Below are 18,837 nucleotides of genomic sequence, written 5' to 3' on the forward strand. Positions count from 1 at the left end.
ACAGCCTAGAATCGCTGGCATCTGTTAGAGGACATCTCTGGAGAGTTCTGATTGTGATGGCATCCTGTGAGTTCATTAGTGACTGTGGTCTTCATCGGCTGCCATTTACAGGTTCCATCTGTGCGGGTGATACCTCTCCCCGAGGGATAGCTGAGGGGAAGAGACCAACCACATGATGGTTAATATCGGCTGGCTGCTTGACAGGACCTAGATTTGCCTAGCAGTGGAAAAGGCTCATGGAGGAGACAGTTTATGTAAAGCAAACCTCAAGTGGACTTCAGGGCTTTGATGGCTGAAGGGAAACCTCACACTACAGATCTGTGGGCAGAATGAACTGCAGTACCTGAGGCAAATATAAACCATAGACTGTCCTAGTTATTTCTACATCACCCCGACAACATAGTGCAGTAAACAACTTAAGGGAACCAAACTTTATTTAAGACAATGGTTTCAATCCATCCTTGTGGGGAGGCATGGAAAACAGCTCCTTTCGCATCTCAATGGCCAGAAAACTGCAAAGCCAGAACCAAGACCTAACTTTCCAAGGGTGGCCCCTAGTAACCGGCTGGACCAGACAGGGCTCTCCCCTATAAGATTCTGTGTCTTAAAGGTATCACCCACCAGGAAACAAGGCTCAAAATGTGAGTGTGTGAGGGATATACAGACTCAAACTGTAACAGGCACTCCTCCTGTCCCTCCTCTGCCCCAGAAAGTGTCTCATCAAGTCGCCCAGGCTGTCCTCAAACTAGCAATCCTCCTGCCTCAGCCTCTGATGATGGGATTACAGGCCAGAGTCACCCTATTTGAGAAATGTGGGAAGAAGGAAGTTCAAGGGGAGAAAGGAGAAACTAATGAGAAAATTAGTGAACATTGAAATGACAGGGGTGGGAACCCACACATGAAGTGAGGTCCGCCAGAGAGCCACTTCCCCGAGTTCCGTGGGTGGAGGGAACCCTCGTGATCCAAATGGGATCAAATGATAGCCTCTTCAGGATTGATCCAGCTTTTTTATCTCCACATCATATCTCCAGTAGATATGAACACCTAAACTGGATGCCAGGGACCGTTGGGGGAGCCACACAGTAACCTTGTGAGGATGGGGCGGTGTCTTCTCCGGGCTGATAGACAGAGACTGTCTAGGGAGCGCACAGCAAAGAGGACTCACTGTCCCAGAACGAACTCGGGTTGCCAGGCATGTGGTTGCCGGGTGACCAGCTGGCTGTTTACCGCAGGGCTGAGCTGAGCCACCGCTCCGGGGCTCGCAGCACCCACCATGGCCTTCCGTAGCGCGGGCACACTAATGACCGAATTTAATGCCGCCTTCGTGCCCCCAGCTCTCATGCCCGGGTAAGCTGCTAGGCACCCTGACACACCTGAACTTGCCGGTCAAAGCTCTCCCCCTCCTCCCTTCTGCACACACCTGAGGGACGCCGAGGCTCCGCCCTCTGGATCTGGGGCCTCCAAGGAACCCCACCTGGCCAATGTTTCCTTCTTGGCTTTCGTGGTCTTTTTGCTGTAACAACAGACTGACAGGTGGTGGGGCTGAAGAAGTGGATGTCTGAGACTTACTTAGCCCACTTGCTATGGATGGGGCCAGACTGAGGGGAGAGAGAGAACATGAAAAGGTGTGTGCTTGGAGCAAGCAGCCTGGTTCACAAAGAATGTGAGGAGGAGCGGGGAGTGCCCGGCTTTCCAGGAAGGAGGGATTGATGCTGGGTGGGCATGCCTAGCAGAATCTGGCAGGGCTGTATGTGACAGTTGGTAGAGTACACTAGCCACCTGATTTTTATACACACTTTTTTCTGCAAACTGAGCAGGCTACAGGATGAAAACCACTAGCATTGACAGAACACAGTGTATGTAAAATTTTATATTTTACATAAAATTCGAGGTGTTTTCCTGCGGAAGAAGCAGGGCACGGAGGGGCTCTCTGTTACCATCATTTTCAGAAACAGTACGTGTGGACGTATCTGCCCCCAGAGTCTGGGGCTCTAGTTCCAATCTGGCATGTCAGTGGTGGATGGGACCCATCAGACAAAGGTGGTTTACAAAGCATAGAGTTTCCCCCAAGCCAGCCAGGCATGTTGGATCAGCTGGCCGTGAGACTTGGCTATCCACTGCTTCTTCACTTGGAAAAGACATTGAGTGTTCATGGGGGCATGTGCCAGGTGTTATAGGCACCCCAAAGGAACAAAGACAAAAGGGGGTGGATGACCCCAGAGGGATCCCAGCCTTCTATTTAGATTTTCTTTACATTTTGAGACAGAGAGTCTCAGGAAGTTACCTGGGCTGACCTTGAGCTCAGGCTGTGGGCTAGGCTGTCCTTGAATTTTGATGCCTCTGCCTTGGCTTCCCAAGTGCTGGCATTAGAAGTCTATATGGCACCAGACCTGGCTCTCATGTAAATACTTAAGATTTAGTTCAAACTCATCTTTGAGGCCAAGGCCAGCAGTGGGTTTTCTACACTCTAGCTGTCTGTCATGAGCTATGACTTTAGACATTGATCTTTTATTTCTTTAACTCCTCCACAGCAGTGGGTCCCAACTTGTAGCTCTCAATCTCTTTGGGGGCATCAAATGAGCCTTTCACGGGGGTCACGTGTAACACACCCTGCATATCAGATATGCATTCATTATGATTCATAACAGTAGCAAGATTATAGTTAGAAAATAGCAACAAAATAACGTTATGGTTGGGGGGTCACCACAGCATGAGGGACCATATTATAGGGATGCAGCGTCAGGAAGGCTGAGACTCACTGCTCCACAGGCTTTTATTGGAAGAGCAGCTTGTGCCAAACCCATTGATTCTTTGCTGCCTGCAGGGCAAGCCCTGGTGTGCCAGCAGCCCTATCCCATGATTCCGTCATGCTAGAAGCTTTGGAGGCTGCAGTTTTAGGAGAACCCCCACGGTGCCTCTCTAAATGTTTGTCTTCAGTTCCCTTGAGTGCCGCATTCTATCCCATGATTCCTTTAGAGATAGTAAAGACAATGGCTGGCCATAAAGGGGGCTTCAAGCCTGGCCTCGGCTAGGCAGAGCGCTGAGCCATGTCTGCTACTCTCTGTCAAGACCTTTCTGTGAGAGATATGCTTTCCTCAAAGGCCCCCTCAGCCAGGAACGAACCAGGACATCTGGTGTTTCTACTACCTCAGTGGCAATCCCATTTACTTAATGAAAGACTCCAGGATTCCCTACCTGACTTGGATAATTATTATTTTTTTCTGTTCTTTTTCAAACATTAATCACAGATTTGAAAGAACAGCCAGTCTCTTCTGACACTCAAATCATCCCCTTTGTGGATTTATCTACAGGCAGGGAATGTTTGGGTTGCTTGGGACCACACAGATCTCACTGCCCACCTCCCCGCTGTTTCAGACGTGGGCACGGCGGTCACGGGGTCTTTGTGTGATCTCCTGCTGGTGACTGTAAAGAGCTGGGCTGGAGCCAGGTCTTGGGTGCCCAGCAGGAACACCATGACCCTCCCCGCCAAGCCTGTGCCAGGCCCTCCCTGTGCTACGTCCTTCATGAGCCCCTCTGTAGAAAGAAAGACTTCCATAGGCTCAGTGGGTAAGGAAACCTGATGGTCTGAGTTCAATACGTGAGATGGACATGATGGAAGGAGAAGAGAACCCACTCCAGGAAGATGTCCTCTGACCTCCACACACAAGCCACGGGAACACACAGCATTGTCCCCTAAAAAGTAATAAATAAAAAAGCCTTCATAACAACCAAGAGAAGGATCGAGCATCTTGCCCAGGGCCACCCACAAGATCTTTTGGCTTTAGCAGTCTGCTTTACCCCACTATATACGCTGAGCCCTGGTGTATTGCAGCACAGGTCCCCCTTACTCAGCAGGGTGGGGGCAGAGAGATAGCCACCGGAGCCAACCTGCTTGGGTGTGAGTTCTGGTCTTATCAATGCTTTCTTTACCTTTGATAAGCTCTACTTAGCTGTCTAGTAAAAGAAGGCAATGGCGTGCAGGTTAAAGGAAAGGAAATCATTCAATGTGTGCAAAGCCCTATGCTTAGTAACTGTTATCTGTTATTGTTAGTTAGGTCACTACTGTGTTTAAAGCCAAAGTTCTGGGAGCCTGGGGGGCAGCACCAGATGAGAATGACGATGTGATGATGATGATGATGGTGATAATGGTGGTGGTGATGATGATGATGATGATGGTGATGATGACAGCGTTCAGATATCTATCAAGATGGCCTGATTTGTTTCTTGCTGTGGCACATTGTCCAGAAACCTTTTGTAGATATCTGTTTATATCTGGCCCACTATCTGTATATACTCTGTCACACTTACTGGGCAAAGAACTCTTGAGTCCAAGGCCCTGGAACAATAAGCCTTTTGAAGGATAAGCCCAGTCCCTGTGAGAGTCTGCCCCCACCACACAAGATGTGGGCTTCCAGCAAGTTCAGTTACCAAAGTTCAACCGTTGTCTGAAATTAAGAATGGAAACTTCCGCCGGGTGTGGTGGCGCACACCTTTAATCCCAGCACTTGGGAGGCAGAGGCAGGCAGATTTCTGAGTTCGAGGCTAGCCTGGTCTACAAAGTGAGTTCCAGGACAGCCAGGGCTACACAGAGAAACCCTGTCTCAAAAAGACAAAAAAAGAAAAAACAAAAGAATGGAAACTTCCAGAGCTAAACAATTCATAAGCTTTAAATAACTTTAATCACTGTGCGTTCTTGTAATTGGCCCATTATAGCATTAGTTATGGTTAATCTTTCATATACAGTTTATAAGTTAAACTTGCCCATGAGTTCATAGGTACAGGAAGAAAGTGAAGAGCAAGAGATAAATACCTAGAGGTGTCTTGGCAAATAAATCCTCCTTGAAGAGAGAAAGGCCTGTCTGTGTCCTCCCTGTAAAATCTAACAGAAACGAGAAAGCACAGACAATATGACCAGGAGTGATGGTTTCTGTACACTTAGTTATTTCGTTTTTCATATGACTCGTTTAATTGCAACTTTAGTAACTCAAGTTTTCATACTAGCTATTTATTCACTTATCTTTGAAGACTAGCTTTTAAAATAACAGACATTTTGGAAATTTTAGCAACCATTCTTCTGAGGCCAGCCTGAGCAGTGACCCATTCCCTGACCTGCCAGCTCCCTGGGGCCTGTGGCTTCATGGGTGAGGTTTGGGAGGTGGGAAAGAGCAGATGTGATGGGGTTGGACAGAGCTTGGGAGATGCTGACTCCGAGGTGGGCCACTCTGTCGTGGAGTGTGAAGCAAGGGCTGTCTCAGCTGGATGTACGCGTCACTGTTAGGTCCTCTGAGAGCTTCAGTTTGTGTTTTTCCGTGGGCCATGCATAGAAGTTCCAACGCCATTGGTCAGGCTAAGCACAAGGATGTGGTTTTCCAACCCTCCCAGGTGATTCCAGTGTGGAGGATTTCTGCAAAGGGGCAGGCGGCAGCCTAAGTTTTAAAAAGGCATCTTCTGGTGTGGGACCTTCCTGTTGGTATGCACCCTTCCTGTGTGTGAGCGACTTCTGATAGCTCCCGCCCGACTGACTGAGGTTCTGACTGAGGCTCATAGGCAGCCATCTTCTGTCAGTCTCAGTCCAGCTGCACGAGGAGGTGGCACAGGGCATTCAAACACCAGACTGTAAGGTCTCACTCCCCTCTCGCTTTAGAGTCTGCCCCTTCAGGAAGTCCTGCCCCAGTTCTTGGTGGAAACCTGTCCTGATTGATTGTGAGGATTTTCTTTCAGGGTGGTCCTTCACTTCTTTCAGCACCTCTGCCCCAAGGCTATTTCCCCCTCCTCTGCAGGCTGTTCTGAGAGCTGGAGGTGGTTCTTAAGTGGCTGGTACCTCTCACACAAGGTGGGGCATTAAGGAACCCATGAGAACAGAGCATCAGGAGCCTGGAAACCTGGGCTTTGGATCAGAGGTTCTCCTCCCTTCCTAGAGAAAGATGGGCTCTTCAAAATGAGCCTCCATCAGTCAATTTGACCCATTAAATATTTACAGATCACCTACTGAGTGGAAAGGGCAGGACCACAACAGGAGTAGAAAAATATTCCAAGGGCTCAGACAATTTCAAATACAATGGGATGTGCACAGGTCAGTCACCCTGCATGAACCCAGGTGAGCATAGCCTAGAGGCTTCCTGAGAGTGAAGGCACTTGGGTTGGAAATACAGCTAATGATAGAGCACTTGCCTAGCATGCATGGGGCCCTGCATTCAATCCATAGTGTTGTTTAAGAAAAAGAGTATACTTGGCATTGCCTGGAGTGGCATTTTGTACACAGGCTCACAGCTAGGAACTCGCGCCCCAGAAGCTAGCCTGCTTTGTTCTTTATTCCACAGGCAGTAGGGAACCTCGCAGGTCTGCCAGGGTGTGGGATGGGGCGGGAGATGCCATTAATATTGTCCTCAGCGGAAGGTATAGCAGAAGAAGAGGCTGTGCGTGGACTGGGAACACACCGAACGTCACAAGTTAATTAGTTAATAAGGCTGCTCGAGGGATCCCTGATGCTCATGGTAATTAATTTTAATGTCAGCTATGGGGCCAGCCAGAGCTCTTAAGAGGCAGGAATGGGATTGCTCCCTGTACACAGTGATCCACAATAGGCCTTAGAATCCATCTGTGGTCCCGGCCCAAGAGCTCTGCTCAGCAACTCCTACCTGTGTGTCAGCTAGATGGAGAAACATGGGTCTCAATGAGAGACCGGAACAGAAGAAGGGCTCGGTAGGAGACGAGTGTGTGCCATGGTTCGATGCCCTGTTATAAAGCCCGCCATTCCCCTCCCGTCACAGGGCAGCAGAAGACTCTATTGTGGAGCCCTGTGGGGTCTGCTGAAGGCCCACACATCCAGGTGCAGCCAAGGAACACATACCTAGCTTCTTCATGTGTCCTCTGGGTGCTAAATAATGAGACTGTGTGCACACACATACACCTGGCAGAGCTGAGAATTCAGAAGGGAAGCCAGGCAGAGCTTAGGAGAGTTGCGGAGGAGGGGGCTTCTATTCTATTGAGACACAAATATCTTGGCATTCAGAGAGGGTGGGAAGGCAGGGAGCAGAAGATGAGCACAGGGAGCTTGGGGGTGTCAGAGAGAAGTCACAAGAACAAGTCTCATTTCCGCTGTTCTTTCCTTCTGAAGAGCCCAATGCCCTGTGGGTGGGATGCTTCATGTGCTCCAAAAACCTGAACTTTTTAAAAGACAGGTTGGGGATATTGTGCCCCTCGATCTGGACTTCAGTCCTCCCATGAACAAGTACTGATGCCAGTGCTGAGGCTTGGGAAGACCACAGAGGCAGACCTTGCTGTCTTAGTTTGCTTTTTGTTGCTGTGATAAGACACTGACCAGAATGGGCTTGGGGAGGAAGAGGCCCCTTGCAGGGCCAATCACAGTCCATCACTGAGGGAAGCCAAGGCAGGAACTCAAACAGGGGCAGGAGCCTGGAAGGCAGGAAGTGAAGCAAAGACCATGGCGAAACTCGCTCTACTGGCTCGCTCCCTATAGCTTGTTCAGCCTGCTTCCTTCTATGACCCAGGACCACCTGTCCTGGGTGGCATATCCCTCATCAATCACTCATTATGAAAATACTCCCAGGCTATCTGATGGAGGCATTCTCCCAGTTAAAGTTCCCTCTTCCCAGATGACGAGGTGTGTCAAGTTGACAAAACCTAAACATTAACCAGGACATGTGTGGACTTGAGTCTGAGTGTCAGGATGATCATGCCAATGGCAAACATCCACACGAGGTACAGGGTGAGGTCAGGGGCCAACTCAGAGTGCTCGCTCTTCCCCACCGAGTAGAAAGGCAAATGTCCTGGTGGGCAGGGTTTAGCCCTACAGATTTGAGGAGCTCCTGATGGCATCAGAAGCCATGTGCATGTCTGCTAGGCCAGGGTGTCTAAAGGGCAGTGGGCAATGGTGAAGAAGGTTACTCTAAACTGAACACAGGCTACAGCAAGTGTGTGGGTATGTGGATGGGATGGGACTGGGGGATGGGAAGGAAGTGAGGACAGGCCTTGGTTGAAGAGAGACCCTAGAGGAATTGAGATTGTCCTGGTGTGAACATAGTTGTGGTAGAGAAGAAGGCAGAACGATTTGGGGAGTATATGAATGGAATTGAAGGAGATCTGTGTGCAGGTGATAGAGAAGAAACAGCCTACTACAGTTTTCTGGATGGGGTGGTGTTAACAAGGGCAGGGTTATAACACTGGGGGAAAGAAGCAGGCAGATTCCCTGTGTAGAGAACATAGCAGGAGCATCTGTGGGCAGAGGAGTTGGGGCCTGAGATGGAGCCAGGCATCATCAGTGAATGAGATATGGAAGTGTCTCATGGTAAGGTACCAAGATAGCTCATGACTAGAGCTGACCCTACACCAGACCTTTCCAGTCCCTGCTTTGTGGTTCTCCGAAATCCAAGTCCCTCTCCCAACTCCCAGAGCAAACTCTTCCCCAGAGCTCTGCCAGCGCCCACCCACGGGAGCGGTCTTCCCTCCTGGCTTTCGTGAGAACCCCAACCATGATCCGACTCGAGTTAGAGCTGCTCTTTGTTAGTGCCAACATGGCACAGCAGACAGGATGCAATCTCACGACACCCACCATGACTGTGAGACAGTTGGAGGTTATGGTCCCCATGGCCTAGCATTGAGCCACCACACAGTGGGTTCACAGAAAAATGATGTTAACTTCTCTCCGTCTCTCCTGCTCTGCCTCTTTCTTAGATGCATATACAAAGAAGAGAGCAGTGAGTCTTCCCCAATCCAACACCCAAAGTTACCATTTGGTGAACCTCACCTTAGGTCGGAAAAAAAAAGGGCCAGAAAAAAAGAAAGTCATATGAAAGCAATTTTATTTAAAAAAAAATACCATTAGAGCCTATTTGCTATTTGGAAATGAAAGTGTGCAATTTAATCTCACTCAAGTGTGAGAGAAGGAAAGTGAAGTAAGGTAAAGACAGGCAGACTTTAGATAGATGTCATCACATCAGAAAGAGATAGAGATCCTTGGGTGTGGGGGCAGGTCAGGGAGAAAGCACCTAACAAAGGCTGAGAGAGTCATGATGCTCTGTGCATTTCCATCTTCCATCTTCTAAGAGACATCCTTAGTGCGCCCCCACCTCCCCTCCACCCACCTTTCGATTTTTTGGTTGCTCGAGTTATTTTTACCTTGACAGGTTTTATAACATTTGCTTCTGCTCTGCACGCAGCGCTTACCTGCCTGCTATTCCTAGTTGTGTTCTTAAGTGGGTTGGAGAGCGACAGCCCTCGCTCTCACAGACACTCTCCTCCACTGAATTCCGCTTTCCCTTTGAATCACCTTTTGGTTGGCAGGGTTTTGTCATTGAACACTTCTTTCCTTCCCCCCTCTACTCGTTCCTTTAGTGGTGTGGTGTAGTGTGGTGTGGTGTGTGGTGTGGTGTGGTGTGGTGTGTGGTGTGGTGTGGTGTGGTGTGTGGTGTGGTGTGGTGTGGTGTGGTGTGGTGTGTGGTGTGGTGTGGTGTGTGGTGTGGTGTGGTGTGGTGTGTGGTGTGGTGTGGTGTGTGGTGTGGTGTGGTGTGGTGTGGTGTGGTGTAGTGTCTTAGTTAAGGTTTCTACTGCTGCGAAGAGACACAATAGCCACAACTCTTATAAAGAAAACATTCGATTGGGGTTGGTTTACCATTCAGAGGTCCAGTCCATTGTCATCACACTAGGAAGCATGGCGGGCCGACGTGCAGACAGACCTGGTGCTGGAGAGTAGCTGAGCGTTCTACATCTGGACTGGTGGGCAGCAGGAAGAGTGTTAGGCTAAAGCACCGGGGGTAACTTTGGTGGGTCTGGAGCCAAGGTGTGCTGCTAAGATATGCCACACAATGGATCTAATGCAGAGGGTTTTTGGGGTGTGGAAGCAAAAGGCTGACTTGGAATGGTGATGAGAGAGAAGGGTGGGGGCAGAGACAGAAGGAAGAAGACAGAGAAAGCTATCTGGGTGGCTGGGACCCTTTAAAGGTGGTTCGGGTTTCTACGAAGCTGGTAGGACGGTGGAAATGGCTACACCTGGAAGGGCAATGATGCATGCTGAGTGGCTGAAAGGCAGCCTGGGTTAGCTCACCTGACTCACAACAAAGAGAGTGAGCCCCTGGGCCTGGCTTGAGCCTCTGAAACCTCAAAGCCCACTCCCAGTGACACACTTCTTCCAACAAGGCCACTCCCCATGAGCCTATGGAGGCCATTTTCATTCAAACTACCACATGTAATGTGAGGTGTATGTGTGTGGTGGTGGTAGGTAAGCACTTTTATTACATATATTTATTTAATGTATCCGTATGTACATGCACACATATGTAAGTACCACTGCACTGGGGGAAAGAAGTGGAAGTTGGTCCTCTCCCTCAGTTGTGTGGGTTCTGAGCATTAAACTCAGGTTGTCAGGCTTGGTGGCAGTGCCTTTACTGAGCCCGCTCACTGGCTCTCCACAGTATTTGTTGGGGCAGAGTTAGTTGAACCCAGAGCCCTCCAGTTGGCTGGACTCTCACACCTACTATCTCTGACTTTGCAGCTTATTAAGTCTGTATTGTGGGAGGTCTCCTGTATAGCACGGAGCTCGGCTCCTCAGAGTTGCTTCCTCCCAAACAGCGATCATCATCGTTGGTCCAAATGCAGCAGCTGGGCCAAGTGAGCCAAAGGCAGTGGCTGGCCCTGCGTGGCCTTGACCAAAGCAGCAGGGGTTTAGGATTCAGAGGTGAGATAGAGGGGGGCTGAGAGAGGTCAAGAAAGGCAAGGTTTGAAGAGACAAAGACAGAAGTTCTGGGGCATTCCTTAGAGATACGGAGAAATGAAGGAAGAGAAAGCGAAGGATGAGAGAGGCAACAAAGTCTCCTGTCGAGCAAGCTTCACAGTCTAGAAAAGACCAGGACACATCTTTCTGCACAGGGAAGAAGTGAAGAGGGGAGGAGACACTGAAGATGGCAGGGAGGAAGGTCAACTGTGCACATCACACTATCTGCTCGTCTGAGAGAAACAGATAAGGAAGGTGGACTCCAGGTCAAGAAGGGGCGAGCCGAGGTACAGAGGAGGAGTCTGTCTTCTGAAAGTGACCAAGGTGGCTGGGAGCCTGTTTGACTCCTGAACTCTCAATCTCTTTATCAGAGGGGGCATGGTGGTCAGCAGGAAGTCCAGGAGCACCCAGAAGGAAGGGCTATGAAGTGGACAGAAAAGTATCAAGAGCCCATGAAGTTAGAGAACAGAGCGAAGGAGCTGGAGAGAGACCCGTGAAGCCAGTGATGGGGTCTCCTAGCTCAGCCTCCTCTGTGGCTACTTTACTTCCTGCTCGGACCCAGGCGGTGTTCTTGCTACCAGATCCCAAGCCCACTGGTGGAAGGGACAAGACCAGGAGCCAGAGGCACTTGAGATATTTTCACTACGATGGAAATCAACCAGCAGCTCTGTCTGTCACTCAACATGGTTTTCTTGCCTTTTTTTTCCCACAGGGAAGGAAATAATTTGCTACTACTTAATTCTAGGCCTGCACCTGTTGGTAAGGAGACTGAGGCTCAAGGGAGCCTCTGTAGACACAGAACCCGTGGGGAAGATGAATGTCTGGAATGTAGGAAGAGATGAGCTAGGGTTCCTTGTACTACCAGGGCTTATATGGGATTGCCCTGGTGTGTGGAAGGACATCAATTCTCATGGAGGGTGGTTGTCTTAAGGCGTCTATACAAGTCCCTGGAACTCGGTCACTGACCTGCTGCTGCTTGTTAATCTACGGTCACTGTACCCATCACTACTGCTACTGGTACACTCTCTGCTCATCTTTTTATCTGTTTAATAAACAATTTGTTTTTCTCCTCACATGCCGTGCAGACCACTTATGAAGAACCAGTGACTCAGATAGGTAAAAACCCAACCCCAGTCTGCATCCGAGAAGCTCGCCATCTAGTGGAAGGCATGGAGAGTTGCAGCGATCTGAACAGCACACAGAGATGCAGGTGATGGAGGGAATGTCAGGGCGCAAAGGCCATGGCCTGTGTATCAGAACAGACCCCAAAGGAGCCCCAGCCTTTAAAAGACTGTGAAAGGGAATTGAAAGAAAGCTTAAGCAGTAAAGGAATCCATCAACAACAGAAACCTGATGCATGTGTAATTGAACAAAGGGCAGCAAGCTCCAGCTGCTGCAAGCAGAAGAACTTGGCAGCTTCAATCACATGGCTCTGGCTTTATCAAAGGATGGATATACAGGGAAAGGTTTGTGGCATTTTCTCTACAGCAAAGGAAAGCCACTGAGGCCAGGCATGTGTTGGGGGTGTTTCTACATGGAAGTCCAGAGAGACCATTGTGTGAAGCTGTGAAACTATAGCTTGGATTTTGTTGGAGACCCTGATATGTCAGAGATGCCAGTGCTGTGGGGGTACCTACCGAGGAGAGCTGCTGACAGGGAGGGAAACCAGCTCAAGACAAAAAAGTGTGCTGCCGTCAACAAAGCCGGAAGGACTTGGAATCTGAAGAGTGCTTTTACATCAAACACAGAGATACAGAATTTGGGGGTTTCCCTGCCGGTTTTAGGTCTTGCTTTGATGCAGTATTTCCTCACTGTGCTTCCATTCCTCCATTTTGGAATGATAATGTGTATTCTGTGTCATTGTATGTTGAAAGTATATGACCTGCTTTTTGCTTTTGCTTTTACAGGGGGTTATTGTTAAGGGATTGCTTTAGTCTCAGTCTCAGGGATTTGAACTTTGTACTTTTAAACATTGTTGAGACCATGAAAGATTATGTGGACTTTTGAAGTTAGACTAAATGCATATTGCATTGTGGTATGGCTACAGGCTCACAAAGGCTCTTAGATTTGAATGCTTAGTCACTAGTAGTGGAACTGTTTGAAAGGATTAGAAGGATTAGAAGTGTGGCCTTGTTGGAGTCAGTGAGGCCTTGCTGGAGGTAGTGTGTCACTGGGGGTGGGCATTGGGTTTTAAAAGCCCATACCAGGCCGAGTGTTTCTTCTTCTGTCTGCAGATCAGTATATAGCTCTCCATCCCATGCCATGCTCCCTGCCATGATGATAATGGACTAAGCCTCTGAAACTCTCAGCATGTCCCTGATAAAATGCTTCCTTTTATAAGAGATGCCTAGGCTGTGGAGTGCCTTCACAGCCTTAGAACAGTGAGTGACTAAGACAAAGGTGAATTGAGGGTCTGAGTTCAGTTGCCTAGCACTGAACTCATAGCATAAAGTTAAAAATCCAAGTGTGGTAGAATACATCAGTGATATGAGCCCTGGGAGTCTGGAGGGCCCACAGCACTCACTAGACAGCAAGTCTAACCATATAAACTCCAGAGGCAATGAGAGATCCCGCCTCAAAAAATCAGGTAGAGAGCAATGGAGAAGCCCAAGAGCCACCTCTTGCCTCCACGCATGTCTGCAGTCTGTCTGTCTGCCTGTCTGTCTATCTCCCTCTCCATCTGTCTGTCTCTGTTTCTCTATTTCTCTCTCTCCCCCTCTCTCTTTCTCCATCTCCCTCTCTCCCTCTTTCTCTGTAATGAATGGAAAAGGATGAAGAGACTCAAATGAATGGTCAGGGAAGTGGGTTTAAGTACAAAATAATCAAAAGTGACATTTCCAGAGTGGAGGGGAGCTGTCCTCTGCTCTCCCAGTAGGAAGGACAGTCAGACGCTGGAAGGCGGGGCGCGGAGGGGAGTGGTACCTATGTTGGCTGGAAAGCTTTGGTCTGTGTCTGACACTGCTGGGCATCTTTCCTCTGTTAGCTCCATGTAGCCAAGGCTCTCCCATCTCAAAAGGGCCACTGAGTCTCCACGGTCACATCTTCTGACTCTCTTGCTGGGCCTCCTTGGCATCAAAAGAGTTCTCCGTGGGCATTTAGCATCACAGATCCACGGTCAAGGCCCCCGAGTCACGTGACTAAGCACCTTGTGAGGCCACAGGAATGCCAACTGGAAAACTACTTATCTTGGGAAGGACTGGGAGGGCTCTGGGAGGAGCTGGATGATGGAGGGATAGAGCTGATGTAAATTCAGTACTTGTGTATGAAGCTTCAAAAAGAATTTTTAATTAAAAAGCAAGACCAAAAAGCCACCAACAAAGGAGAGAGAGAGTTTACTATAGAGCCAAATGTGAATGCCTGTGGGCCTGGAAAGCAGTTAGATTACCCCAAACTTTGTGTTCCGTCGTGGTAAATGCTGGAAGAAGCTTTTATAGTGACAGAACAAAGTCATAAATCAAGACACTTAAAAAATACATAGGAGGAACATTGAGTAGGTGCTCGAAGCAAAACTTCCTCTGTTATACATCCCACATGCTACCTGACAACATTTTCACTGAGCCTTTTGGTTAGTAGAAAATAGGGTTTTAAGTTAGGGCATTCAAAAGAGTTTTACCTATTCGTCTCATCACTGGATATTAGGTAAGACAGAGAGTTGGGCAAAGATATAGCTGTTTAGGGGGATACAGATAACCTAGACAGAATGCAATTAGGCTTAGGCCCTGCAACATTCAACTTACACCAACTTCTCCCGTTCTAATGGGATGAGCACAGAAGACCAGGGTCAGACACAGCACCAGAATCTTCTGGCTGCGCCCGGAAAAGCTAGAGGATCCACCTCTGATTTTCCTGTAGGCTCACTGAGAGATGTGTGGGTATTCCGAGGTTTATAGGGATCCAGGGGCCTGTTCGTGTGACTTTCCTCAAAGACCTAAGCATTCTAGTGCTCTTTAAGAATCCTTTCTCAGCCAGAGGGACACAGGGACCCTCAGTCGTCAAAAGCCCGCCTGGGAACTAGCCATGGATGTCATGAGGTTGTGTCTTCCTCCACCTCCCCTCCCCCCGCCGTCCCTACAGGTACAAAGGCCATGTCCCTGGTGTGGCTTCCTCCTTTGGCTCTTCTTATGGCAACACCACCTTCAAGTACTTCCAGGACCTCCGCAACACAGGCTTGGAGAAGAGCTATGCGCTCCTCAGTGGGGGTCGCTTTCCCACCATCTTCTCCCCTAACTCACCCCTGGTTCTGACTGATAACTCACAGAACTGGGATCGATGGCTGCACCAGCCCACCTACAGCCGATCCAACCTGGACAACGGGCGCACCACTGAGCTCACTAACTTTTACAAGGTAAGCTGCCTGCCTGCTCCCAGCCTGGGAAGGCCTGTGTGGCCGGAGACAGGGTTGCCTTTTCAGAGTTCCAGGGGCAGAAGTGATCCAGGGTTTTCTGCAGCTCTGTCTTGCTCACTCACATCCAATGTAACTGGGGAGTCTTCAGGGATGTCCCCTACCCCTTCCTTCTGCTTCCTGAAGTCTTTGTGACTCTATAGCTCTGTGGTAGAGTTTTTACTTCTCTGATAAAACACCACAACCCAAATCAACTTGGGGCAGAACGGATTTCTTTGGCTTACACTTCCACACCACGGTCCACCACAGAAGGAAGTCAGGACAGGAACTTAAGACAGGAACCTGGAGCCAGGAACCGGGCCAGAAGCTGTGGGGCAATACTGCTTACCAGCCTGCTCCTCATGGCTGTTCAGTCTTCTTTCTTATAAGATCCAGAACCACCTACCAAAGGTAGTAATGAACACAATGACCTGCTCACTCCCACATCAGTTAGCAACCAAGGAAATGACCCCACAGGTTTGCCTACAGGCCAGACATTTCCTCACTGGAGGTTCCCTTTTCCCAAATGACTCTAGCATGTATCAAGTTGACATAAAACTAGCCAGCACGGGAGACTTGCTTACCTCCTACACGAAGGAAAAGGCCGAAAACAAACCCCAAGAAAAATCACACACAAAGGGCCCCCCTGAAGTTCCCTTCTACCCACTAATCCTCCACAGCCCCCATCCCTCTAAGAGTGCACCCCACTGTGCCACACTGTCCACGATGGAGAGATGAAGCTGGGGGAACCCAGCCATGCCCCTAGTGCTTTTGAGTCTCTGATTTAGCATGCCCACCTGCTGCCCCCCTGTGGGAATGAGGTATCCCTTCCCTCTATTTCCTCTGGAGCCCTAGTCCTTGCAGCATCCTCTCTCACAAATACCTTTCCATCCAGGTAGGAAAGGCACAGACACTGCCTGGTGTCAGTGCAGAGAACTTGTCCTGAGTGAGGGAAGTTCCCCTGGGGGCAGGATGAGTAGATGGTCTCAGACTCTGAGAAACCATGGGGTCACATCAATGTGTCAGTGGCAGGCTTTCTCCCCAGGCTGACTCAACCGATACCCTGCTCCAGGAGTGAAGGAGAAGCAGAGCTTAGAGCAGAGCACGCTTGCGTGGACATGGGTGTGCTTAGAGCATGCTTTCGTGGACAGCATTTAGGCGTGCAGATGTTAAGCTGGGATTTCAGACTTCTTAGCAGCCTGGTCTCATTTACTCTCTGCATCAAAACTGCTATGTGATGATGTCACTATCCCCAGTAGATGGAGGAACGGACTCCACCAGGAACACTGGGGTGGAGGGTGGGGCTGCCACACCCCTGGCCAGCTGTATCTTGGAACAGATGGTACAGCAACAACCTGCTGTGTGTTCTTTGCCGAGCTGTAGACAGTCCAGCAGCAGCGGAAGTATTACCAAGACAAGACTGGCATGCTGTCCCGTGTTCCTTACTTTGTACTGCCTGTGAAGGAGCAGGACCGGTACCCCCTACCCACCGACTTGTGAGTGTCCCTCTCCTCTCTGCAGTCAAAAAACACACATCCACAGGGGATCTCCTCCTCCTCCAGCCCTGGAGCCGTGACCCTGAGAAACAGTTAACACAGCCAGTGGTGCCTGCCATTGCAGAGTCCCAGATCCAGCAGCTCTTTTTTTGGGGGGTGGAGGGTGGGGTAGGAGGGAGGATGCCAGAAACCCTCATGGGAGGATCAGGAAGTGTTTTCCTGACCAGATACATACTCCATAGCCTTTGCTTGTGGGAACTTGACTGCTGCTTCCTCTGCAAAGGCCCTTCTCAAAGCTGCACCAGTCCAAACCAGTCCAAACAGCTGCTGCCCTCTGGTGGATGAATGGGACACTACGTGGAATAGGGATAGGTCATCAGCTTGCCACCCACATCCTGTCCCCCCTTCTATGGAACCCAGTCTAGGGTGTGCTGGGATCTTAGTCTTGCACCAGGGACATGAGATTATCTTAAAAGTCTAACTAGCCAGGTTTTAAAAAGTAAAAAACGCCTTACAGCCCAGCTCTGGTGTCTGCTATTGGAGAGTCCCTCGCCCACTCCCAGGAAAGACCTTCGCTCCCTCCTGCCACCAAAGCACAGGTTTCACAAGTTTATTCCCAGGGGCCTTATGGCTGGGGTAGGGAGGTGACCTAGAGACCAACTCGAAGCCTGTTCCTTTCCCCACCTTTGCAACCCACCTGTGTCTGTCTGGGAGGGGTGTGGACTCGGGAGGTCAGTGGACACATTTGGGTTTCTAACCTTTAACCCCTGCTTGCCTCAAGAGCCCCAGCCTCAGCATTCAGATGTAGATACAGCAGCTGTTCCCACAGAGTTTGGTACACTTTGCCAACATTGTCTTAGTGCCTCTCTGTAAGACAGAGGGTCTGGCACATAAGAAAGTAAACCGAGTCCAGCGCAGACCTCAGGAGCTTGGGCAGGTTTCCTGATGGTTTAAGACCCCGTCTGGGAAGAGACCTATGTTTGTTGTGGGTCAGCTCAGCCTTTGGGTTGACTATCTCTCTCTTGAGACAGTTCTGAGCCAGTGAGTCCCTTGAAACTGAGCCTTTCCTGGGGACAGGTCTCTGATATCTTGCCATGTATGCCCCATCTTGAATCTTCAGGTCCTTGTATCTCTTTCTTCTCCAAATTATCTAGTAGTCTGCACTGCTGACCATGCCATGCCCGATACAGATAGCTAATCTTAAGTGGCTGGGGAAGGTCGGTGATCAACTCTGTATCCTGGGGAGTCTCTAGCCTTTCTCAGTTACAGCACCACCATCACCACCATCACCTTCACCATCACCACCATCACCTTCACCATCACCTTCACCATCACCACCATCACCTTCACCATCACCTTCACCATCACCTTCACCATCACCTTCACCATCACCTTCACCATCACCATCACCTTCACCATCACCACCATCACCTTCACCATCACCTTCACCATCACCTTCACCTTCACCATCACCTTCACCATCACCTTCACCATCACCTTCACCATCACCATTATCTCTACCACAGCAGCAGTCAGCATCTCCCATAATGGCTGAGTTTCTCCTCACCTTGCACTAAGTGCTTTACACAAAGAGCTTCATTTACTCCTCAGAACAAGAGGATAACAAGAGGGTAACAGTAGCAGCAGTTCACTGTCACATGGGTTTGTTTCCAGCAGGAGACAGGACCAGAATCCAAGTCACTTTTCTCCCGAGTCCTTGTTCACTCGGCAGATGTCACGCTACCAATGGCTGCAGGGCCACAAAGCTATAGTGGGCACAAGGGTTATGGTGAACATTCCTCCCCCTCCCGGGGGCGCACTGCCTGACGATGGCCCATCCTTACCCTCAGGCCTCCTCTGAGTGAGAAGAGTAAGTGGAACCTATTAAGATTATCCCCTGACTACAAGAGGACCTACCAGACCTTCCCGTCAGGGAAGAGAGTTTCCTCTCAAGATCGGCAAAGGCGGGACCTTTACTTCGAGTTCAGAGCCTGAAACAAGGTGGTTGACACCAGGGAACCTTGGCCTGGCCAGGCTGGCTTGCTTGTAATAAAATCTTCAGCCACAACCATCCCGTGTGCCTCTCAGTTGGATCTTGTCACCATGCGTGAAGGTGCCCTGAGCACTGGGGAGAGCCAAGTCGGAGGAATCTGAACCAAGAAGCAGTGCCCAGCCACTGTGGGCCATCCAGATGTGCCCAGGTCGAGGCAGGTGGGACTGGGGGATGACTA

At 49.7% G+C, this 18,837-nt stretch overlaps 1 protein-coding gene across 1 annotated transcript; it reads left to right on the top strand.

Moving 5' to 3' along the window:
• Nucleotides 1-1,210: 1,210 nt before the first annotated feature.
• C5H2orf70 (chromosome 5 C2orf70 homolog) lies at nucleotides 1,211-18,674 on the top strand. Its single transcript, XM_021163749.1, has 4 exons — nucleotides 1,211-1,347; nucleotides 14,804-15,074; nucleotides 16,494-16,606; nucleotides 18,457-18,674. The coding sequence occupies exons 1-4, from the start codon at nucleotides 1,274-1,276 to the stop codon at nucleotides 18,599-18,601; spliced, it is 603 nt and encodes a 200-aa protein (XP_021019408.1). The 5' UTR covers nucleotides 1,211-1,273; the 3' UTR covers nucleotides 18,602-18,674.
• The last annotated feature ends 163 nt before the right edge of the window (nucleotides 18,675-18,837 follow it).

This window comes from Mus caroli, chromosome 5 (genome assembly GCF_900094665.2).
Source record: "Mus caroli chromosome 5, CAROLI_EIJ_v1.1, whole genome shotgun sequence".
NCBI classification, from domain to species: Eukaryota; Metazoa; Chordata; class Mammalia; order Rodentia; family Muridae; genus Mus; species Mus caroli.